Raw genomic sequence first — 24,973 nt, forward strand, 5'->3', positions numbered from 1 at the left:
TAGATTTCCTAGTCAAGGCATCGGCCACAACATTTGCCTTTCCCAAGTGATAATGTAACTTAAAGTCATAATCTTCTGTAAACTCTATCCACCTTCTCTGCTTCAGATTCAAGTCTTTCTGTGTAAACAGATATTTCAGACTCTTGTGATCAGAAAATACCTCAAACTTCTCACCATACAGGTAATGTCTCCAAATCTTTAAGGCAAAGACCACCACCGCTAACTTTAGGTCATGAATAGGGTAGTTCTTCTCATGTGTTTTTAACTGCTGTAAGCCATAGGCTACTACCTTTCCCTCTAGCATCAAAACACAACCCAAACCTTCTCGTGAGACATTACAGTACACCGAATAGCCCAGACCCCTCTCTGGAATAATCAAAACTGGAGCAGTGGTAAGTCTAATCTTAAGTTCTTGGAAAGACTTCTCACAAGTCTTATTCCACACCAACTTAACTCCTTTCCTTATTAGTCTAGTTAACGGTGAGGCTAATCTAGAGAAATCCTTCATGAACCAACGGTAATACCCGGCCAACCCCAAGAAACTACGGATCTCAAAAGTATTCTTAGGTTGTTCCAAATCCTACAGTGCCTTTATCTTGGATGAATCTATCGTCACCCCTTCCCTGGATATCACATGGCCTAAGAACTTAACTTTTCTCAGGCAGAATTCACACTTCCCAAACTTAGCATACAGTTTGTGGGCTTTAAGTAACTAATGTGCTACCCGCAAGTGTTCCTTGTGCTCCTCCTCAGAGAGTGAGTAAATCAAAATGCCGTTCACAAAAACGACCACAAAACTATCTAGGAACTCATGAAAGATTCGGTTCATAAAGTCTATAAACACAACTGGTGCATTGGTGAGCCCAAAGGGCATCACTAGAAACTCGTAATGGCCATACCGCGTACGGAATGCCGTCTTCGGGATATCCTCCTCCCTTACCCTCAACTGGTGATAACTCGATCTCAGGTCTATCTTAGAAAAGCAACAAGACCCCTTCAACTGATCAAACTAATCATCTATACGAGGTAGTGGGTACTTGTTCTTGGCAGTTACCAAGTTCAACTTTCGAATCTATATAAAGTCGCAAAGCACCATATTTCTTCTTGGCAAAAAGAGCCAGTGATCTCCACGATGAAGTACTAGGGCGGATGAAACCCTTATCTAACAATTCCTTGGAGTTGAATATTCAACTTACTCAACTCAACATGTGCAAATCTATACGGTGCCATAGAAATTGGTGCCGTACCATGCACTAAATCAATGGAGAACTCGATCTCTCGATGAGGCAGTAAACCAGTAAGATCATCCAAAAAAACATCCAGATATTCACAAATTATCCTTGGCAACTCAACTCGGACTTCATCATATTCAACACTTAAGAAGTTGGCAAGAAGGCAACTAAGCTCACTCTGCCCACGCAGATCATACACCGGTGATAAGACTCTATCCACCCAGTCTTCCAAGAAATAAAAGCAATTACCGCTCAAAGTACATACAGTAACCCTCTAACGGTAGCAATCTATAACAACCCAATAGGATGACAACCAGTCCATTCCCAATATTACATCAAAGCTAGACATATCAATCAACACAAATGTAAAAGGAAGTTGACGACTGGCAACCTTTATGTCACAACTTCAACACCCCTGCTTCAAAACAACCTCACCCAATAGGTGACTCTACACAGATAGGAGATGCTAACTGAGCCAACTCTAACCCTAAAATCGATGGAAATATAGACAAAATAAATGAATAGGATGCACTTGTATCAATCAACACATTAGCAACTGAATTGCAAACACAGATAGGTACCTCTCACTATCGAAGGCGCTGGTACTAGATCCAGCGTTGTAACAGTATACACACGCCCTGTAGGCCTGCTCACCCCTTGGAGCATAAGCCTGATGCATTGACTGAGCCGAAGAGGCTCCCTAATTGGCCCTCAAGGCCTATGTTGATTGTGTCGGCTGGTGGCTCTGTGTCTGCTTCGAACCAGACGCACTGGGTGTGCTACCCAACTAAGGGCAAAATCTCTTCATATGCCCTGCCTTCCCACACTGATAACAAGTGAGCGACTGCCCTCTCCCCTGACTTTGGCTCTAAGAATGAACCGAAGACGATGCAGACTGTGGCCGTCCTCCTCTCTGAGGGCATGCTGGAGACTTGTGGCCCAGTTGGCTACACTTGTAACAAGTGAAATTTCCTTGACCACCTCTTCCAGAATCTGAACTCGGCACTAAAAAAGTGGATCTCGACTAAGCTCTCTGGGACTGCTATGGGTTAGAACCTCTCAGCCTCTTATTGTCCCCCTACACATCCTGACTCCTCTTGGAACCCCTCATCCTCTCCTCCTCCATCTGCATCACGGTCTCAAGATGAACTGCCTCCTCCACAAGGCGTCCATAATCTCTAATCATCGACTCGGCCACCTTGAACATTATCCCAGTACTCAATCTCTTTTCAAACTCTAAACAACGGCGCTCTTCACTCACCACAAGTTTGGGTGCAAACCTCGATAAGCTCGTAAATGTAGCCTCAAACTCCGCTACTGGAGTGTTCAACTGTATCAGCTTGGAAAACTGGTCTCTCAACTCCTCTTTAACCGTGGGAGGTAGAAACTTGTCCTGGAAGGTGTTGACAAAAGCCTCCCAAGTTACCCTAATATGCCCACGCGTATACTTCCATCATTGACATGTATCTTCCTTCAGCTGGAAGGATGCTAAGATCACTCGCAACAAGTTGTCCTTGATGCCAAGCATCTCAAACGTTTTCACTATCTGTTCTAGCCACTCATCTGCCTTCAGTGGTTCCTTGGAATCACCGACAAACTCATCCGGATTTGATCGGAAAAACTCCTGCTTCAAGATGGCCCAAACTCAAGACGGCCCTGTCTCAGCTCCTCTTGATGATTACTTGTTGATAACTACTGAACTTACTTGTTTGAGATAGGGTCATGATGATTTATTGTAAATCAAGGCCCCAATCTTGAAAAGTGTAAACCCTTAGGACACTTTTATTGTATTTCACCATCTTTTGATATGTACTCTTATACAAATTCAATGATGCAATTACAAGGGGATTTACAAGGAAGAAATATATTTTGTCTTATAAGATTGTTGTATTTTATTTTTTTATCCACATTTATGAAATTGAATAATAATAATAGGTTGGTAAATATAAAATGAGTTATAAATATTAGGGCGTTACAAGATGCAAACATTAATAATTTTACATTTAGACGTTTAGATGGATTGATAATTGAGGGGGTGTTTTGATGAAAGAGGAAAATTGTTTAACAGTTTTTTAAGCAGTTTGATGGATAAAAAAGTTGTTCAACAGTTATTGGATAATGTAGTTACTGAAGGGCATCATCAGAAAAATGTGATAATGTGCACCAAATGAAATACACTTTATATAATAGAATAGATTAAGTACTATATATAATAAAAAAAATATAATTTTTTAATTATTCAATTAAGCTCAATTCCATTATTTTGAGCCCTAATTCCAGATCTAAACTGCAATAAATAACTTTAGTTATTTAGAATTGAAACCATACAATTTATATCGTGCATTATATCTATACAAAGGTAGAAATAAAAATGAAAAATTGTACTTAGTATCACTCTATTGGTTTCAATTTTCAGAATTCAGTTTTCAAAAAATTTTATTTTTTCGTTTTCTGTATTTTTTTGTTTTCATTGAATTTTTTAATATTTGAAGTAATTTTTTTTTTTAATTTTTAGATACACCTAACATAAATATACTTAAAAAAATATTTAAAAAATTCACTAAATACCAAAAATACAAAAAAAGCCAAAAATTTAGTACATTTTTTGTATTTTTGTGTATTTATTAATTTTTTTAAATAATTTTTCACAAATATTTTACTATTTAGATACATCTAAATAAGGTATATCTAAAAATTTTTAAAAAATTGCTTAAAATTTAAAAAATATTCACTAAAAACAAAAAATACGAAAAACAAAGCACTCAATTTAAAAAAAAATAAATTCAGAAAACTGAAACCAAACACATATGAGTTTAGCTTGGTTGTGTTTTTTCAAAAACACTTTTTAGAAAATTCTACATTCTTATTTTCCGTATTTTTTTGTTTTTATTGAATTTTTTAAATATTTTAAGCAATTTTTTTTACTTTTTAGACATACCTAACATAAATATCCCTAAAAAGTAAAAAATTTATGAAAAAAACCTTTTAAAAATTCACTAAATATAAAAAATACAAAAAAAAATGAGAATTCAGTACATTTTTTATATTTTTATGTATTTATTAAATTTTTAAGATATTTTTTCACAAAATTTTTACTTTTTAGATACATCTAAGTAAGGTGCATCTAAAAAAAGTTAAAAAAATGTTTAAAATTTTAAAAATATTCACTAAAAACAAAAGAAAACGAAAACCAAAAAACTGAGTTTTCAAAAAACTCAATTCAAAAAACTCAAACCAAACTTAATTCAGAACACTCATTTTTGAATTAATTTCGATGATCCTTTTATTTTATAGGACTCGTTGAGTAAAATATTCATATAAAAAATCAAGATGATTGGATATTGATAGTAACATATTTGAATCAAATTTGTATTATAAAAAATGAATTGCAATTCTTAAAATTATATTTGTCGTTCATTTTTTTTTTACATAAATATGATTCAAATATATAGTTACCAATATCCAATAATTTTAATTTTGTGTATTAATATTCTATTTGACGAGTCTTAAAAAGTGAACAGTTCGAATCATCGAAATCGGTCAGAAAATTGATTTATTAAGCTCAAATGTTCTCTTAAATATGACAATTTCAGAGAAGCTATACCCTATTTTTATTGAAATTTTACCTTGACCCCTCAACTTTCAATTGTGACAATTAATTTTTACATTCTAAGGTCTTGTTTGGCATACGAGTGCTTTAGTCAAAAAATTAAAAAGTTACTAAAAAAATTAAAAAGCCTATAACTTATACTAAAAGGTCAAAAGATTTCATTTTTTCTCTATTTTTTACACATCTTTTCTTAAAAATATCAAAAAGTAATTCTAAACATACTAATTTTTTTACCTCATATTTTAATTAAAAAGTTAAAAAATTACTAAAATAATTTATTCCCAAACGAGGCCTAAGTTAAATTGCAATATTATCTTTTTATCTATTTAATATTAATTAGGTCAACGAAGATTCCCATGTAAGCAATATGCAACATTTTTTTTGTTTCATAAAAATCTTAGGGGTTGTTTAGGGTGTCCTAAATAAGTGCACTTTTTATCTTTTTGGACTAAAAAATTGAGGTTGAAAATATAGATGCTTGGATTAACTTTTTGACTTTTTATGGAAAAATGTGTAATAAAAAATTATAAAAATTGATTTGTAGGGAAAAATTTGAATTTGAAGTTGTGCAGCCGTAATTGTTGACTTTTGATGAATAGTGTTAACTTTTTAATTTTTTAAGTAACTTTTTGTCTTTTTATCTTTTTTGAAAGATCCCAAACTTGCCCTTAGTTTGGTCCATCAACTTCAAAATTTTGTCAAGCTCATTAAGGCTATGTTTGGGATAATTTTTTTTTTTTGGCTATTTTAGACATAAAAAGACAAAATAGATTAAAAAATCAATAAGACAAAATGTCACCTTCAAACCATAATCATTTTATTTTTTCTCTTACAAAAGTCAAAAAAGTCAAAAAGTCTATCTCAAACGAGACTTTTTAACCCAAGTTAAAACAATCAAAAAGTTAAAAGGCGAACTCATATCTCAAACGAAGGCTAAAAATAGGTACTGGATAAAACGATGGCATTGCAACTTAATTTAAAGTATAAAAATAAATAAATTAAAATGGACCAAAAGTAAATTTTCAATAAATATATAGGGTGTTAGTGTAATTAAACCAAAAAATAAGGGTGATTCTACTTACCATTATTTAACCTCTTTACACCCTCAATCTCATTACACTACTAAAAAAAATGTAATTCTCATTACACCCCCAATATATTACCAAAATTAATCGTAAATTAACTATTTCATCTCTTTACACCACTAATTTTGGTAACAGGATACTAAACAATTTATATTATTCCGGTGTTATGCTACTGAAAAAAATAGATGTATCTCTCCAGCATTTTGTTGCTATATATTTACAGAGACACTTTCTTTCAAACGGTGTTTTTTTAATTTGTGATGGGCTTGTTCGATAATACAACGCTAATTAATTTGAATTACTCCAGTGCCATGTTACCGGACAATATTTTTTTTCCCAACATTATGTTGCCGTCTAATTAGATGATAACAAGAAATTAATTTGGGCCACTTATGAAGTGCATATTCAGTGATACATTGTTATACAAATGAGATTACTCTAGTGTTATATTGCCAAACTACAATAGAGTTGTCTAGGCTCCCGTCGCTGTACATTGAAAGGTTTACTTTTTCCTTGAAATATCCATAAAAAAATTCATAAATCAAACATGCATTCATAAAATCTGTTATTGTTTGCATCCATCAATTAAATATGTTATCATAATTCGTCTTGGTAATTTATAGATAATTTTCCCCCTTAAGAGAAATAGACATCCACTTTTTAGAACTTGTCAACCTCAATTGTTCCCCCTTGATCTTTCTGTTATCTCTATAGTAACCATTTCTTTTACAAGCAAGTGTAAGTATTAGTTTTTTGCCATTGCCTCCCACATCTGATGTCTTTATAATAATGACAAATCCAGTCTTCTTCCTAACGTTAGAAGCCCATTTAATTAATGCTTCACGACTACGAAAAATCTAAAGATAATAAATACATTTATATGTCAAATTATTAATAAAACTCAACACAAATTAAAAATAAGAAAAAATCGTATTCATAAAAATAAATAAAAAAACTTAACAAACCTCATCTGTAATAAATTCATGACTAGAGTCCACTAATATTACAGTACTTGCGTTGTAGCAATGAGTATAAGTATAATCTTTCTAGGCAAAAAAAAAAAAGAAAAAAAAAGAAAAAGAAATGAAATTGAAAATACATAGTAATGAGAAGCCAAACAAATTGAAAAAATTCGGTTTGGAGTTACTGGAAATATATTTTTTATTCGGTAGTTGATTACCAAATTTATATTTTTTGTTCGACAATGTGATGTCAGACTATTTTATTTTATTCGATTTTGAACCATTGAACGAAAGTCGAACACCAGTCCAGAAAAACGAAATAAAAACTTATCAAATAAATAAAAAAACTCACTATTTCATTTTTTTTTATAATTTTTCACCACCGTTTATTCATCTATTGCTTTCTTTAATGATCAAAATATCATGATTTTTACTTTTTAAAAAGAGATGTGTAAGAGAAAAGAAAAATTAAGAAAGAAAAAAGAAAAATATAGATTAAAGATCAAAGAGTGTAAGGAGATAACAAAATATATTTAATTTTAATATTTTATTTTAAAGGTAATTTTATACATAGATAAAATTAGAAAAAAAAAAAAAAAAAAACTCATATAAAAGGTATAAAGGAATAAAATAGTGATGCGAGTAAAATCACCCATGAAAAATGGGGAAGAATTTAAAAGCACCTCAACTATAAATACAGAACAAAAAGTGAAACCACCCACAGGGCAACAAGCAACTCTCTCTGTCAGGCGAATTCGTGAACAACACTTCCTCACAATTTCAAAACCCTAAAAACCCTCGAATCACTACACCACTGATTTCTTTCTATAGTAATCGAATCTAAAACCTCTAGTTTCATCTCTCAATTCAATGTTCTCTAACCCTTTTTGTACCTAAATTTTATTATTTAATTTGATTTTTTTGAGATTGTTTTGGTTGTGAAATTCAAAGATGGACATCGAACACAGACAAGCAGAGCACATCGATTACTTCGTCAAGCAAGCTTCGATCCAGAAGGGCGTCTCTGTCGCAAACGTCGTCGTTGAAGCCACTTCGCACCCTTCTCTCTTCGCTTTCTCGGAGATTCTCTCCGTTCCAAACGTTCTCGAGGTCTGAATGTCGTTCAAAACCTAAAAATTTTGTGGGTTTTTGTTCGGTATATATACTTGTATTGGCCTCATAGGACCTAAAATTCAATGTTTTATTTTTAGTATTTGTATAAGTTTTTAGTTTTTTTACATCCATTTTTGTCGGTTTTTGTTTTGTGGTTTTTTAATCATTTTTTTCAGTCCATTTTTGTGATACTAGTGTTTTGGCATTGTGTTAAATTGTTGTCATTCAGTTGATGCTCCATAAATCTAGTTTAAATTGGTTTTTGGTGTATTAGGATCTTGTGATATATGCATTTATGCTGTTGGTATCTTGTGCAATTTGATTTCCATAGTTATTCTTTTAATGCGGTTCGACGTATATGGAGGGTTGGTGATGGATTGAGAGAAATTATGGTGTTTGTGGAAGCATCTGAAATATTCAAAATACCCTATAATGTTTTCACTTAACTTACATACCAGTTCTCTCAAACCAATATATGGTAGTAGATGAGGCTAACTACATTAGGCATTGGAGCTTGGTGGATGCCATTTTAAGTCAATGAGCCAGGCTAATGGAATTGATCGAGTGAGTTAAGATCCTTACTTACATATAATATACTTTTTTGCATTGTGACATACTTTTTGTTGATAACTAAGGAGTTGTTTGGGGTGTCTTAAATAAGTGTACTTTTTATCTTTTTGGACTAAAAAATTGAGATTGAAAATATAGATGTTTGGGTTAACTTTTTGACTTTTTATGGAAAAATGTATAATAAAAAATTATAAAAATTGATTTGTAGGGAAAAATTCGAATTGGGAGTTGTGCAGTCGTAATTGTTGACTTTTGGTGAATAGTGTTAACTTTTTAACTTTTTAAGTAATTTTTTATCTTTTTTGAAAGATCCCAAACTTGCCCTAAATTAAGTCATTAGGGAAATGCTTAACGGGCTGCAACCTAGGTATAGTCAATGGAACCCATCTTATACAGTGGAGGAGAGGTGTCGACAGTAGTGCTGTTATGTTTGTTGTCAACTATCTGAAGATAGCAATAAATGTTCCTGTGAGGGATTGGAAATGCGTGTTGTGGAATAAGGTTTGGTCCTATTCATGGAGATTCCATAAATATTCCATTAAAAAAAATACAAGGTTTTTAAACAATTGAGATTTTTTTTTGGAAATTGGATGAAGCTAAAACGCACACTTAATAAGATTATATGGTAAAAATGCCTTCAATCGCCGTAGTCTGACCAACATATGCTACTTTAGGGGGAATCTCAAAGATAGTGCTGTTGAATATTGATCAGTTGATTATACATCCATCATGCATATTTGTAGACAATTTTGTTATATTTACTTCTTCATTTATTGCTTGTTTTAGTTTTTTCGATAAGTATCTTTGAAGAATCTCATGTTAAATGAGTTAACTTATTATGTTTCTTTATGATCTACTATATTGTACGTAAAACGGCGTTATTAACCCATTTGGGCCAGCTGAGTAGATATTTATATACATTATGCTCTGTAATATGGGCCATTGCAAATTTTCTTGCTACTGCAACTCTTTCCCTGTCTTCCTCCTCCCTTGCAAATCCCGATGCATTCAAACATTATAGCTTTTTGATCTCGAGGATGAATTAGATTGATTTATAATGTTCGTTGTCCTCTTTGATCATTTAATTAAATTAGTGGAATACCCTTATTGGGCATGAATGAATCATCTCCCTCTCTCCCCTTCATGCCCTCAACTCAAGCTACATTAAGCTTTTGTAATTTTTTTCGTTGATGATTGCACTTTTTCTTGCTTACAAAAACCCTCCCCGTTTATGTTAATTATTAGATTATTAGATATGTTGATTATAAATGATACTTTCTATATGAAAAATAAGAAAATGATGAGTTTAAGGTTTTGAGTAAATGGAAGAATGGTAGCTTTCTGGTGTGAGGTGTTAGTGGCTAGGTTTTAGAATGTGGGGAAAAGTTCATTATGGTAGAACAAAATGAAATGGAAAAATCTAGATTTGGTGATGTCTTCAAGGTGGTCGAGGATGGTGGGCAGGGAAATATTGTTGAAATTCTAAGCACCCTTTGTATTTGTGCCTAGAGTGGGGTGAACAAGCCAAATTCTTGAGGTTTGGACACAGTGAAATTTTGGTTGGATCAACCCTATTCTTGGGTTTCCTTGGGTGGCTTAATTCATGTTGGGCTGATTGGAGAGTTAAGGGGAAGGTGGTTTAGGGGTTGTGAGCTTGAGGGAGTTGCGTGTGGTGTTTGCTGTGCATCAGTGTGCTAGCTAGTTTGGTTGTAAACAGAGAGGGATGGTTTTTCTGTATTCCTCATGTACATGGGTGGCAACTCTATTAGGCATTCTATAGTGAAAATGCTTTGAAATTAAAAGAGAGAGTATGAGGCCTCTAGGTTGGATTGAAGTGCTGGAGAAGCAAACAAGATAAGCAAAAGTGAAAATACAGAGAGTCAAAATTGAGTGGTCAACTTAATATGTTAGTCTATACCTTGCCAATGAGGTTCTTGTTTGCCATTGCTTGATACAAATGCATGAGCATGCACAACATTTAACTTACCTTTTATGCTTTTATGCTTTATTGCTGGATGATGTTTCTTTGTGCCCATACCCTTGTTATCTTCTTTTTTCTGCGTGTATTTGTGTGTGTCCATGTGTCACATTCAAATTTTGATGTTGCTAAGTTTGCTATTGTTCTTTCAAGTCATTGCTCATCGCTGACTGTGTGCTAGTTAAGTGCATCTTTCAGTTTTCATTTATTGTTGGTTGATCGTTTGTTAGTTGAGTGTCAGAACAGTTGTTTACAGAAAATTCTATTTCAGAAACAGTTTGAAATCTCTGGCTAATTCAAATTTACCTAATGAACTTGAATGCAGCTGTAAATTCTATTTCAGAAATAGTTTGAAATCTCTGGCTAATTCAAAATTTACCTAATGAACTTGAATGCAGCTCCAAGGAACTGAGCACTCTGTATACCTTGATCTGCTTCGTTTGTTTGCCCATGGCACGTGGAGTGACTACAAGAGTAAGCATTCCATTTAATTATTGTTAAAATAATTAATTTTGAGCTATCCCAATTTGTTGTTGGACAGTTATACTTTTCCCTCCATTTGTTGTTGTGTTGGGTATGCATCTAAATACTGTTTTATATTTAAGGTAAGCTAATTTTCTATTTATGAGCATTATTTAAATCACTTATGCTTGTCAGCCACCTAATTCTTGTCCGAGCTTCAATTCCAAACTATATGTAATGGTGATTCTGCCTTATGAATCAAATCTTGATTATGTGTTTCTGGTTGGGAAGTAATAAAATCCACAAGGATGATTTCAGATTATGTGTACTAAGTTGCAGTAGAGGCCTTTTTCATTTATCCACAAAAAAATAAAAAATGTATATATATATTGCAATAGAGACCTTTTTTCTCCTATATCCTTTGCAAGAGGGGAAGCCCATGAAGCCCGTGCTAAGTTTAGTGATGGACATTTTTCCTTGTCAGTTTTCTCTTGTTATCTCACATGTCATGTGGCATTAAGAATCTATGAATTTTGAAGTTTAGAAGCATGTGATGTGATACAGAAGCTGCACCATTTATGAATTTGATTGTTCATGAATGGTTGCTGCAACCTGAGTTCTATTTATACAGAAGGTTTTATTGCTTATTAATTGGCATTTAGAAGGTTGAATTTATTAGACTTAAAATATAAACTGGAAATTGATTTAGTAGATTCTTTTTTTATTCTTTTAAACTAAAAGTGGCTTTATGGAGATGTGCTTGAGAAACTTTTTGTGACTGAAATTTTGTTCTGGAAATGTTCATGATTTTTTAGGTAATGCTAGTCATCTTCTGCAGTTGGTGCCTGATCAAATTCTGAAGCTTAAGCAACTTACTATGCTCACACTGGCCGAGACAGACAAGGTATTATTATTTTTAAAACATTCATACATTTTTAACTTGTTTGTTAAAATTCAATTGTTTTGTTAAAACAGCGACAATATGTATGGGATTTGACGTTGTCAAACATAAATATAAAGGCCTTGTTTGGTTTGTTTTTCAGAAAAAATTTTGGAAAAAATTCTCTACAAACAAATTTTCAAGTGTAATCAAACCAAACAAATTTTTTCAAAAAAAATCTCAAAATTTTGTTTGGTTTCATACTTTCCAAAATCACTCTCTCTCTTGTACACATCAAATCAATCACTTTATTTAAAACTCTCTCCCCAAAACAATTTTCTAAAATCATTTCTGGAAAAAGACAAACCAAACAAGTTTTCGTACTTTTTATCTCAAAAACTACTCTACAAACACAAACCAAACAAACCCAAAAATTTCCTTACTTAGCTGATCCAGATGTTTGTTGGACTTGGTGATACCTGACTGAGTGATGGAATTCTTTTACTCAAGTGTGTATGTACATTCACTTTACATTTCTATACAATGTGGGTGTTTGGGAAGTGGCTATTTTTTAGGCTTTTTGCCTGTTTTAGTTGGCTATTTTAGTTTTTGTGTTTGGGAAGGTGGGATGAATTTTTATTTGAGTTGTTGTATTGAAAAATATGTTTGAAATGATGTTTGAAGCTGAAATGACAAATTTGTCCCTAACCTCACTTTTTTCAAAATTGATCTAAAGGGGCAAAATTGTCCTTTACTATCTGTGGACTAGGCTGTCACCACACTGTCAACGTGACAGTGTAGGCTGCCCATTGCCGAGCTGCTTTTCTTCTTCTTTTTTTAAATATATATATATATATATATAAATCATTGGTTTAGGGTACTATTTGAGGCTATTTGACTTTTTTAGTGTTTGAGACTATTTTAGCTTCAAACTTGGGTTCCCAAACAGCGCCAATATATATTATTAGAAATTAAGAATGAAGTATTATACTACCCTGGCAATATAAATTACAAATGTATGTGATATTTTTGTTATGATTTCCTTGTGTGGTTATATTTTGTTTGTGTCGTCTTTACACCCACGTATAATATATATATATATATATGTTTAAATATGGTAGCATTCAATTCATAAGATTTTGTTTATTTATCACTTGCTTTGTTTTCCAGTCAGCTTTTCTTTTTGGTGTTTGCTTGAGATTCTAGGGCTCTAATTTTTAAGTCCTTTCCCAGATTTTGCCCTATGATGTACTGATGCAGGAGTTAGATATTACAAATGTACGTGAACTTGAAGATTTTCTTATCAATGAGTGCATGTATGTGGTAGGTATCCTATCTATGCTTCCTCATCAGAAAATCTGCTTGATTGCCAATACCTCCTTCCTTTTACTGTTTTGTATTTTGGGTCTATTTAATTGTGACATGAAAAGAAATTATTTACTAGTTTAAAACACTTAATTCATGTATATTTTCCTTTTGTTTGGTTTTTGTTTAAATTATAAATTGAAGTAAAAATGTGCCGACTTTTGAATTTTTTGTAGGGCATAGTCAGAGGGAAGTTAGATCAGTTGCGAAGATGCTTTGAGGTTTGAACTCATTGTCCCCAATTGATTTTTATTTAAAATTGACATGTATTTTAATACAAGTCATGTAATTGGTACTTAATTTAATTGTTTGGTGGGTGTAGGTTCAATTTGCAGCAGGCAGGGATCTGAGACCTGGGCAACTGGGGAGTATGATACAAACATTATCAAACTGGTAATATTTCCGGTTTAATTTATTTAAAATTCAACTAGTTATGTTCACACATTGGTTGACGTTTGGTTGAATGTTGGAATGCACAATGATTCATTGTTATAGACTTATAGTACACAGTCTAGCTGTTTGCAAATGAAGGATCTTCATTTAAAAAACATGACTATCTGAACTGCAAATTGGATTCTGATGCAATCATGCTGGATCCGACTGGATTTTAAACTTTTCTGTGACATATGTACGTATCTCTAGATATGGATAATGAGAAATAACTCTCAAGACAATTTAAAGCTGGTGATCTTGGCTTTGAAAATGTCTTGAGCTCTGGAGGATGATATTTCCTTTGCTTTACAATGTCATGAACTCTGGATAACTAGTTAAGTTTCACACACATATATATAACCAGTTCAGTTTCATGATCGATACAACCATTTTTTGTAGTAAGCTTTTGGTTGGTTGTAGAAGGTTTCATCTTGTGGGGTTCTCAGATTTTGTTCTCTCTCTCTCTCTCTCTCACTATTCAACTTTAATACTTATTATAAATTTCGTCAAGCATAGTAATGTTTTCTTAAACTACATTTGTATTACAAATCTCTTTTAGTGGGTAAGTTATTCTGTATGTCATTGGTGCAACCTATGGTCTATCTAGAGTATTATTCCCTTCTTTGGAGAATGAAATTGTGTAAATCAGGTTCTAAGCAGTTAGTTAAGTAATCTATCATCTACAACAGGTGACAATCAATAATAGTCAATAAAAAAATGGAAGAATACTGAAATTAGTTTGGTTATGCAATACACTTAACATTAATGATTAGAAATTTCACAAGTCCACTTCAAAATAGATAGCAGTCTATGACTTGGCTAATATTAATTTAAGGTAGAAAAGTTTAGGCTTTGTTTGGTGGAGCTCTGGAACATTAACCAGAGCTTGATTTGAACATGGTGTTTGTTTATGATTTTCAAAAATTAATTCTACTCACTTTTGAAAACGCGGTTGAAGGCCGGAAAATTTGGGCTAACCGGTAATCCGGTCGGTTGATCGGAACAGTGCATTTTTTTTTTTTTTTTTTTTGCGCAATTGACACATGTTAATTTTTATATATTCAATAAAAAATATTTTCTGAATTTTTGAAATTTTTTATGAACTTTAATAGAATTTTGAGTTGTGTGTTTGGTTATGAGTTGTAAGTTTTTGTATTAAATATCACATGTCACATTAAAAATTTCCCACTCAATTTAAAACTCTTTTCAAAACTCTTTCACCAAACAAATTTTCCACATTCAAATCATAATTCCAAAACTCACAAACTCAAAACACAACTCTATTCTCAAATCATATTTAGAAAACTCTACCAAATGCAATCTTAGGCTTCCATTTGAAGGGCTCGAACCCTAGGTCATCTAATTCATGTAAGGAAGGTCACGGATCACAAATTGGTGTGTGGATTCGCAAATTGATGATGAAAACTTGTCAAATCTGCTTGTTGAATTGATCAATTTGCAAATTCAAACGAATTTTGTTTTCTCTAACCCTTAGCTGCCACTTGTGTAGCAGGTAGTAAGAAAATCACACAATAGTTCTCTCTCGCATTGGGTGGCTGGTTGATTGCTACCAAGTATTGAACATGCAACCTATGATTGAAGGCTGTGAAGCACTGACACTTCAAAACAAGTGCTGTATCTGTGTCGGATACATAGATACTTTAGGGACACATAGATACGACGGGGACACGTATGAGACACGCCACATGATGTATCCCCTTAATTAATTTATTTTTCGGGGACACTTTGGGGACATGCCAACTTGCCTTTTTCCCCCATTTTCTTTAGTGCTTTTAATGAATGTTAAATGTTTGTAATTTTTTTCTTAAATTTAAATACTTAATAGATCATCCATTAAAAAAAGATATAAAAGGTAAGTGTTAATTAATTTATTTATTTTAAAAAGTAAAACAACACAGATACAAATATTAAATATAGAATTAGAGTTAGTTTTTGTTCATATTGACTATTTGTGGATGTAACATTAATCTAGATAGCAAATAAAAGTATATGAAAACATATTTTATTACTGTGTTCCTGCCGTGTCAGTGTCCCCATTTTTTTTTTTTTTAAATCGCTGTCCCCGTGTTCGCATCTATGTTCATGTCTGTGTCTATGCTTCTTAGATTGGAGGACAAAAAGCCTTACCACTAGTCTACGTTCCTAACCTGTATATAATATTCTACATTTTAAATTTATTATAACAATATTCTACATTTTAAATTTATTGTAGCAATATTCTACATTTTAAATTTATTATAACAATAATGTATATAAATTGTATTTCAATTTGTGTCAGTAAATGTTGCAGTTTTATTTAAAACAAATACATAAAATATTGTAAATGGATTAATAATATATATAACATATATAAATGTATATATAGATAGACGCTTTGAAGGCGTTTCCACTCCTGCTCCCACTTCCGCTCCTGCACCCGCACCTGCACCGGCGTTGCGGATTGGTGATTTTGCTTATGCCTATGGGCAAGAAGTATCTAGTTGCTTCAAATAAGAGGGAACATGAGAACGAAGGTGGGAATAGGAGTGAGCAGCATGCAATAAATGGGTAAAGAATGACCAAAAGATAGATTAGAAATGGTTTGGAAAAGAAGAAAAGGAGGCAGTGGTGAAACTCACCCAGGAGTGTGCCTTCCGTTCTTCCATGCCTCTTGATCATTGGGGAGCATGTAGGTTGCGCTAGAAGATTCTAGCAAATGTATTATGTGTTCATAACAATACGACAAGACTAAAAGAAGAAAGCGCAAGAGAGTAGAGAGAGGAAGAAAGGACAGAGGAGGTGTGAATGGCTGCAGCTCTGCCTTCACTTGAAGCGCATGAAAAAAAATCATGTCTTTAGTTATTTTAGGATAGGATTTTGTGGGGGAAAGGTGTATGGCCTTACAAGCTGAATATTATTATAATGAACAACATTTTGAGTGGAGGTACAACTCCAAAGCATGACATTTCTAAGAGGGTACAACTTTTAATAGCTGTAAAGATTAAACTTAAATTCATATTTGTGTCAAACCTAAGATGATTTCCCTTTGACTGACATGGTTGGAGTCCCCCACATCCAAAGTCACCAGCTAATGTCACTTCGAAATAGATGATAATAAGGAAATTCACATTCTAGAAAAGGAAATAATTTATATAAATAACCACAAGGCACATCAATTGTTGAGTTGAAAGTTATGTTTTCAACATTATCTTCAATCTTTGGAAAGCTCCAATGACAGATCCATTAAAGTTTAGGCGGATTTGGTGGTTGATAGAAGCTGATTTACAATGAAATTGTTTCATGTGAACCATTGTAAGTCAAACCCTATTAGTGGTCAAACTGTTTAACTTGCTTGCCTAATTGGATGATATTTATCAATACTGGAGAGACTTAAGAGTTGTTTGATAATAAGTTCTTGAATCTGAAATTGTTGTGTGTATGTTTTATAGGCTACAACTTAAAACTGAAAATCCCCTTAAAAGGGTCTCCTGAAGTATCAGAAACTTGACTTATCTTGAAGGGCTGACTACCCTCAGAGAACCTTTTCAAATATTAATTTTACCAGCAACTTTATTATTTATTTATTTTTAATCTTCGCTGATAAAAGAAACATTTTTATCTTAGGTATTCACAAATTCAGTAAAGTTTTCAGCACTTATATTCCAGCTCATTAAAAATTTTCACTAAGTAATTTCAGTTTAATCAACCAGCTCCTTAATTAATAAGTTTTCTTTATAGATAAAAGACTAAATACCACTTGAGCGCATGAAGTGAAATAAATCTTTATGATGTAATAGGTGGGATTAATGATGTTTATGTCTCCACATACTATCACAGTTTTATGCATGGGTAGACAGTTATCTTATTACAAATGCAAGACCACCTCCTGAAAGTTTAATGTCACACTATCTTCTTCTTTCTTTTTTTTTTTTTTTCCTTCATTCGAACTTAATTTTATGAAGGAGGGCCTTTTTTAGTCCTCAATTTGTAAGCATATTTGATTTGTCCTTTTAGGAGGTTCAAGCAATGTGGTCTCTAATCTCTTTGTTATGAATGTGGGACATGCTAATATATAGGTTGAGCTTCTTTCTTGCAAAAGACCTTGATTTATTTGTACATTTTTTAACTTCTGTAGTTTATTTAAAAATAATACATCTTTATATGCCAATTACAGAGTATTCATTTTGACTGAAAACATAGGTTGACTACATCAGATAATCTTCTTATCACAATTCAAGAGAAGATAAAATGGGCGGATACCATGAGTGAGTTGGACAAGAAGCACAGAAAGGAAGTGGAAGAGAGGGTTGATGAAATAAAGAAGTCACTCTCCTTGAAGGTCAGGTGAATCTGGTTTTTTCTTCCATGTTACTGTTCCCTTTTTTTTATTTTATTTTTTATTTTTTTATTTTTTTCCAATAAATAACAGTCAGTATATAGAGTGCATGCTTCCCTTCTGGTTGTTGTATGTCTTATGGGATGCAACTCTTATATTTTGTCTATTAAAGTATTCAAAGGTATTCAAATTTTCTCAATTCAAGTAATAACAAAACAAGACAGTCATAAGGGAAAACATTGGCCTCATTACAAAGTGATAGAGCATGTACCCTCTTTCCCAATTTCAACATGCCCTTGTTTGTTTCTCACATCCTGTCAAATTTGGAAGCTTGAACGTATATATTCTTTAATGATGAGGGTTGAGGTGTGGAAAAAACTTGACTGATGACTTTAGAAACCGAGGAAGATGGTTTGGTGAATGCAGAACTTCATGAAAATTTCTTTGAACACATGGTGGCCAAACAGACATTCTGATTTATTATTTCAATATATGTGAAAGATAGAGTGAAGTAAAAGGATGAAGAGAGGTAATACAGCAGGAGGGAGGGAGATCCATTTCTGAATTGGACACAACTGTGTGACACTTGTTGAATGCATTAGACATATCCCGTGTGGCTAATTTTTTTTGCCATCCTAATTGTGCTTGTCCAAAAATAAGTCAAGCATGCAATAAAAACTTCTAATGAAGAAAAAAGACTTCATGGTAGTAGAGGAAGGGTTACAACATGGAATAATATTAGTGTAGCGCCATGTTGTGTGCCTCATGCCGATGGAATAGGAGAAATGAAATTATTTGATATTATGCATGTGGGTTCTTACTAAGTTGGTACGTGCTTCAAGAATAGGCTAAAATATACAATAACATGGAAAACAAAATGTGCTCCTATACGATAACCGTAGGGGCAGATTAGTAATTTGAAATTTGTCAGCTTTAGTCTTGGCCTTCAGGGAACAGGTCACCCTACTCTCTCTCTCTCTCTCTCTCTGTGTGTGTGTGTGTGTCTCTGCCTGCCTGTCTGTCTGTCTCTCTTGGAAATCTAGTGCCAAGGACTTTTTTCAATTTTTGATAACCTCCTCTCACAAGGGTTCAGCAATCCCATGTATTTGGCAACCGTGTTCAATCACCAGTTACACGACTTAGGAAATAATGCTGATTGTAACATTCCCTGCTATGTTCACAGTTTACATTCTTATCATAGTCTTAGTCCTACCGTGCAGCCACTTCACTAGACCTTACCTGAGAATACCCTTACTGCTGGGATCACTGCTCTACGTCCATGGACTCCCATGAGTGATTGATGATCAACAAATTTCTAGGAAATTATGTAGAACTGTAGGTTAGGGTAGGGTGGGACAAATGGAGGGAAGCCCACCATCGAAGCAAGCAGGGAAGTGGTGGGGAAGAAAGAGAGTTAAATTCATGAAACGGTAAGAGTAATACTAATTGAGGATAAGTTGAGAGAGAGAGAGAGAATAGGAGGAGGTGATTTGATCACGTACAACGAAGACAGGAGTGGAGAATAGAGAGAGGGTGGATTGGAGACCTAAATTAACATGGGATATGATAGGGGAAAAAAAAAAGATATATATTTATTTAATGTGTGCTAAGGAGTTAGGAGTGGAGAATAGAGAGAGGGTGGGCAGTCTATTTTGGACCTGAAGTCTGCATTGTTTTTATTTTTTAGTAAAATCAGCAAGTCTGGCTTGAAACTAGTGACTGTTATACCCAGAACCTTATTATTATTATTATTATTATTAAAAATTTAGATAAATTACAAATACGCCACCTGAGGTTTGTTTCTATGAATTGCCCCTAATGGTTTTGGAAACTACATCCTGCCCCCTTTAAATTTCTAATCGCATAACAAATTACTCTTTTTATTAATAAATCATTAAGTCAATTAACAGTTTTTAATGATGTTAGAAATATATTTCAGTTAACAATTTCGGTAATTTTATTGTTGTCTATGAAAGTAGTTAGGAATTTCATTTTTTCGGTTAAATTTTTTTTTTTTGACAAGGGGGTATTTGTAATTTTAAGAACCACAGGAGGTAATTAGTATTTTAAACAAATTTCAGGAGGTGTATTTGTAATTTATTCTAAAAATTTTCAAGTAGTTATGATTTTATCAAAAAAGAGACTTAAAAACAAGTCTTAATTGAATTGCTGTGGTATGTTGCTCGATGTGCCTTACTTACGTTGTGGCAGAAGTTACACACTGTAAGCAGGCCGACATTGACTTCCGAGGGCATGAGGAGATCTTCTCTGAACCTGGTGGAGTGATGGACTATGAGGAAGAGCGAAGCCGCCCCAAGAGGTAATTCAGAACACTCTACTTCCCCAAGTAGTTCATTTTCAGCCATGAATTGTCTCATCAAATGAGGGTATGATTCTAAATTTATTTCCATGTCTTTTTTTGACCAGTAATTTAGCTGAGGGATGCAAATTCCAATAATTTGATTAAATTGCATTAATTTATTTAGGGGAGTGCCCAAATTGTTCGATGTTTCTTTCCCAAATTAAGTGCATGGATGATATGAGATTGATTCATGTAAACTCGTCAAAATATGGAGGGGAAAAATCTAATGAATTTGGGATCAACCTTAAAGTCACGTTGTTGTCTTTAGAGATTTTTTCCCCAAATTTGTGTCAAATTTTTTCCCGTCCATCCAGGATAGAAGAATCTAGAAACTAAAAGAAAATTGAAAAGTCTAAAAAAAAAGATTCACTAAAGACAAAAAAAAAGCAAAGTTTTTTTGTTTTTTGTTTTTCCCCACTTTTTATTTTTTTAAACTTATCTCGTCTATCTAGTCAAGTAGAAACTAAGGGTTGGTTTGGGATGTTCTAAAAAAGTGCACTTTTTGACTTATTGGCTTATATGGGTTGGGTTTGATGTGATGTGTTAGAGAGGTGATGGGATTTAAATAAGATGATGTGACTTAAATAGGATAGTGACTTTTTGACTTTTTGTATTATTTAGTTTAGAAAAATGTTTGAGAGCCACAAAAAGTGTGGCTCAAATGGCTCAAAACTGTCAAAACGACGTCGTTTTGGGCAAATAAAATGTCAAATCGACGTCGTTTTGGCAGTTTTGAGCCATTTGAGCCACACTTTTTGTGGCCCTCTACCATTGCTCTTTAGTTTATGCCAAACCAACCATAAGAGTGTAAAGTTTTTGGATTTTATTTTATTTTTTTTTTAAAAAAAAGGAGTTCACTAATGACAAAAGAAGTTAAAAAAATAAAATAAAAAGCCAATTGCAGACACACCATTGTGAAACTGATGAGTTATACTCAGAAGTCAGAAACATAAGTAAGCTCAGCAATTTACATCTTTGGTCTATATTTTGAGGTGCTTCATTTCTATGTTTGATGGATAACTTTGAAAAATTGCAGGAGGCGGCATCCATTAGCTTGAACAGATAGAATTCGACCCAATAGGAAGCCGTTTTTTGTTCATGGCATTCCAACGACAACAAATGATTGCTGGTTTTTGATATTGACGACTCTTTGGATAATTTTTTTCCCTGCAATTTTTAGACTCGAATATTTGACAGTTCGTTTGTATTGGAACGTCATTATTATTAGTTTGAGTTAGCAAAGATCAGATTGGATTTGGAAGTGCAGCTGAGAAAGTTATGGACCTAGAATGTTATTTATAAAAAAAAAAGGTGGGGGAAGAAAAAGTTTTGGTGCTAATAAGCAAATGATAGTTTTGAGTCATTGTGCTTCATGTTGATGCACATTATTCTACCTTGTTCAGCTGTGGTAATTACTATTTCAATGGATGCATATTCTTTTATTTTACAGGAAGATTGGGATTGCCACAAAATTTGATGGGTCCTATCTATCTTGCTTCATCTTTGTTTATTAGTTCATTTTTTAATTTGGAATACGAGGAAGTACATAGTTGTTGGAAAATTGGTTTGTTATTGAGTTATTCAACCTAAGTTGTGTGTTACAAAAATTGAGTTATTCAACCTCAATTTAATTAAAATTGGTTTGTTATTGGTTTGAAAAGTAAATAAGTCAAATTTAAGTATATTTTGATTGGAAAATTACAATCCAATGGGCTTTTTATTTTATATTTTACAAATATATGAAAAAGTTTAGAAATATAATTATTAATGTTTATAAAGTTTATAATTAATGTGTAATTTTTTTCTTATTTTATATTGAATTGTTATCTCATGTTTTGATGCTCTTTGATTTTTCAAGTCAAGCTTGAAATCTGTCTCAGTGATCTTCTGCAGGTTATGTTAAGATGTTTGGAATATTTGTTTTTGGTTGCTTCGAATAAGTTAGCTCGATTCATGTTTAGTTTGTTAAAAAATATGTTTAAAATTGACTTGTTACGCGTGGTTTGAAGAGAACGGCTTATTTTGGTAATTAAAAAAAAAAAAGAAAAAGAGTTAATTTGTTAGTATATTTGGGTCATATTATTTTTTTATTTTTTTATACATTTTAAAAAAAAAGTTGACTTTTTTTTCTATTTTTAAAAATAGGCCTAGCTTATTTGCCATAATTTATCACATTATTTTTTTATTTTTTTTATATCTTTTCGTAAAAAGTTAATAAGTCAAAAAATAAATAAACTCCAAATTGATTTGGCAATAATTTGAATACGATAATGAGTTTATTTACTTTTATAAGTTATCACATCATCTTTATACTTTTTTTTTTTTGTATTTTTTTTTATAAAAAATAAAAAAATTTAAATAAACAAACTCGAAACTACTGAATATGTTTTGAAATACGTTAATATGAGATTCTGAATACTGCGTCAAGATGTTGACAGAGATAACTTGTCATTTAAAGATCTTTGGATTTTATAATAATAAATATATATATATATATATATGGGAATTTTTTTTAAGGTCCCTAATAATAACAATTTAGAGGATAAAGGACACACAAAAAGATAGTGATGCATCACGTCCCTGAAATACCCTCGCCAAAATAATTATTTTGTGGACCAAAATACCCTCGCCAAAATCAACATAGAAACAAACTCATTCCGACGTCTCAGTTACATTCCAAACATCCAGCATCTTCACGAACAGGAGAACAGCAGAATTAGGGTTTCAACATCATCTGTACCATCGACATTAGAGCTTCGTTATCTTCTCCAAAAATCATTCACATTCCTTCCTCACAAATTTCTCTGACCTAGGTTAAAGTTTCGTTTTCACTGCTCATCATCATCTCAGTCCATCTTCGTCACGTCGCATCTTCATCGCGGGCCATATCAGCTCGTCATTCAAATTTCATCCTAACTCTGGTGAGTTTTCCTACAATACAACTAGATTTTCTCTGGAAACACAGTTAATAGCATTTTATAATAACCTTTCATAAATTAGGGTTTCAATTTCGTAATAAAAAGCTACCTGAATTTGAAAAAATTTATTTCTGTGTATTTTGAACTTATTCTTCAACATGTTTGTGTGATTTTATCTGTAAATTTCTCTGGCATTTGAATTTCTCTGATTTTTTTATTAATGTACGTTTCTTCTTTCAATTTTCTCTGGCATGTTTATTTTCACAACAATTTTTTGTGTTTTTATTTTATTCTTGAACATGTTTTTGTAATTTTGCCTATAAATTTTCCTGCTCCGTAAATTTCTCTGTAATATGTATTTTTAATTGCAATGTCTTTCTTAATCTAGAATGTCTATTGCTTTCTTGCCTCTGTCTTAAGTTTCTCTGGTATTTATAATTTTCTTTGACCACATCACATCACTTTCCTCCCTTGTGTCTTTGTCATTTTTAATTTTCTCTGGAATTTTAATATTATGGACTAGAATGAATGTTTCTTCTTTGAATTTTCTCTGCCATATGTATTTTGAGAAAAAGTTATTTCTCTGAATTTTGATCTTATTCTTGAATATGTTTCTGTCATTTTGTCTCTGAATTTCTCTGCTTTGTAAATTTCTCTGGAATATGTATTTTTCTCTGCAATGTCTATTACATTCTTGCCCCTGTCTAAGTTTCTCTGGTATTTATAATTTTCTCTGACCACATCGCACCACTTTCCTCCCTTGAGTGTCTCTATCATGGTTAATTTTCTCTGGTTCTGTATGTAAATTTCTCTTGCATTTTAATATTAGGAATTGAAATTTTCTCTGGAATGGAAATTTCCTCAAGAATGTGTAATTTTCTCCAGAATGTGCATTTTTCTCTGGTATGTTTATTTTGTTCAATTCTCGATTTCAATATGGTGTACTTCTCAGTGGCATGCTTACATTACTTTGTTTATTTTATCTTTGCTAATTGTGGAATGGAAATTTTCTTTCACTTGCCATGTTTACTTTTTTCTATCATTCATTTTCTCTGGTATGTTTACTTCTATCTGTAATTTAAACAATTATTGAAAATTTCTCTTCCATGTTTATGATGCTGTGTTGATTTTCTCTGACATTTAATTTTTAATGTCCAATTTTCTCTGGCATGTCAAATTTTCTGTAATTTTCCCTTATCTGTAATTTTCTCTGGCATCTCCAATTTTCTCCCTTATCTGTAATTTTCTCTGACATGTCCATTTTTCTCTGGGATTTAATGTTGACATCTCTATGCTTTAATCATTGTCTAGAAATGGCAAAACGTAAAAGCAGCGAAACACCGGAAACACCAAGCAAAAAACAGAAACTCTCTCAGTCTTCTTATGGACTAGGATAAAAAACCAGCAGCAAAACACTAGAAACACCAAGCAAGAAAGAACAACTCTCTCAGTCCTCTTATCATCTAAGATAAAAAACCAGCACTAAAACACCATAAACTCCTTCCCAAAACACACAAATCCAAGCTGATGAAGCAACTAGCATCCAGATGAGTACCCCAACTTCAAAAGACTCAAGCTCAAGGGGGAAAAAACCTGTTAAACTCCACAGAAAGAGAGCTCACTACAGCATTCAATTCCGATCCAACCTCTCATCTGTCGTCTCCTTCT

The 24,973-nt window shown here is 32.8% G+C and overlaps 1 protein-coding gene across 11 annotated transcripts; it reads left to right on the plus strand.

Annotated features, from left to right (window-relative positions):
* The first annotated feature begins 7,519 nt into the window (after positions 1 to 7,519).
* Positions 7,520 to 21,859, plus strand: LOC114307799 (COP9 signalosome complex subunit 7). 11 transcript variants are annotated; one of them, XR_014329920.1, is made up of 10 exons: positions 7,530 to 7,719; positions 7,841 to 7,999; positions 10,949 to 11,024; positions 11,828 to 11,916; positions 13,126 to 13,215; positions 13,434 to 13,478; positions 13,580 to 13,650; positions 17,890 to 18,033; positions 20,237 to 20,345; positions 21,424 to 21,859. XR_014329920.1 is itself a non-coding variant. In XM_082869419.1 (10 exons), the coding sequence occupies exons 2-9, from the start codon at positions 7,841 to 7,843 to the stop codon at positions 20,309 to 20,311; spliced, it is 729 nt and encodes a 242-aa protein (XP_082725545.1). In that variant the 5' UTR covers positions 7,530 to 7,719; the 3' UTR covers positions 20,312 to 20,345; positions 21,424 to 21,859. The 11 variants fall into 11 exon arrangements, 8 of the variants coding, with proteins under 8 accessions (XP_028109006.2, XP_028109005.2, XP_082725543.1 ...); XM_082869419.1 differs by having other exon boundaries at positions 20,257 to 20,345; XM_082869416.1 differs by having other exon boundaries at positions 17,890 to 18,028.
* The last annotated feature ends 3,114 nt before the right edge of the window (positions 21,860 to 24,973 follow it).

Source organism: Camellia sinensis, chromosome 5, assembly GCF_055761805.1.
Source record: "Camellia sinensis isolate YWXY chromosome 5, ASM5576180v1, whole genome shotgun sequence".
NCBI classification, from domain to species: domain Eukaryota; kingdom Viridiplantae; phylum Streptophyta; class Magnoliopsida; order Ericales; family Theaceae; genus Camellia; species Camellia sinensis.

What these genes read in the sequence shown, in the direction of transcription:
- LOC114307799 (XM_028253202.2), top strand. Translation starts at nt 7,841, where the DNA reads ATGGACATCGAACACAGACAAGCAGAGCACATCGATTACTTCGTCAAG. An exon ending in CACGTGGAGTGACTACAAGA is followed by an intron (nt 11,025 to 11,827) that starts GTAAGCATTCCA and finishes ATGATTTTTTAG; the next exon opens with GTAATGCTAGTCATCTTCTG. An exon ending in GAGCGAAGCCGCCCCAAGAG is followed by an intron (nt 20,346 to 21,423) that starts GTAATTCAGAAC and finishes GAAAAATTGCAG; the next exon opens with GAGGCGGCATCCATTAGCTT.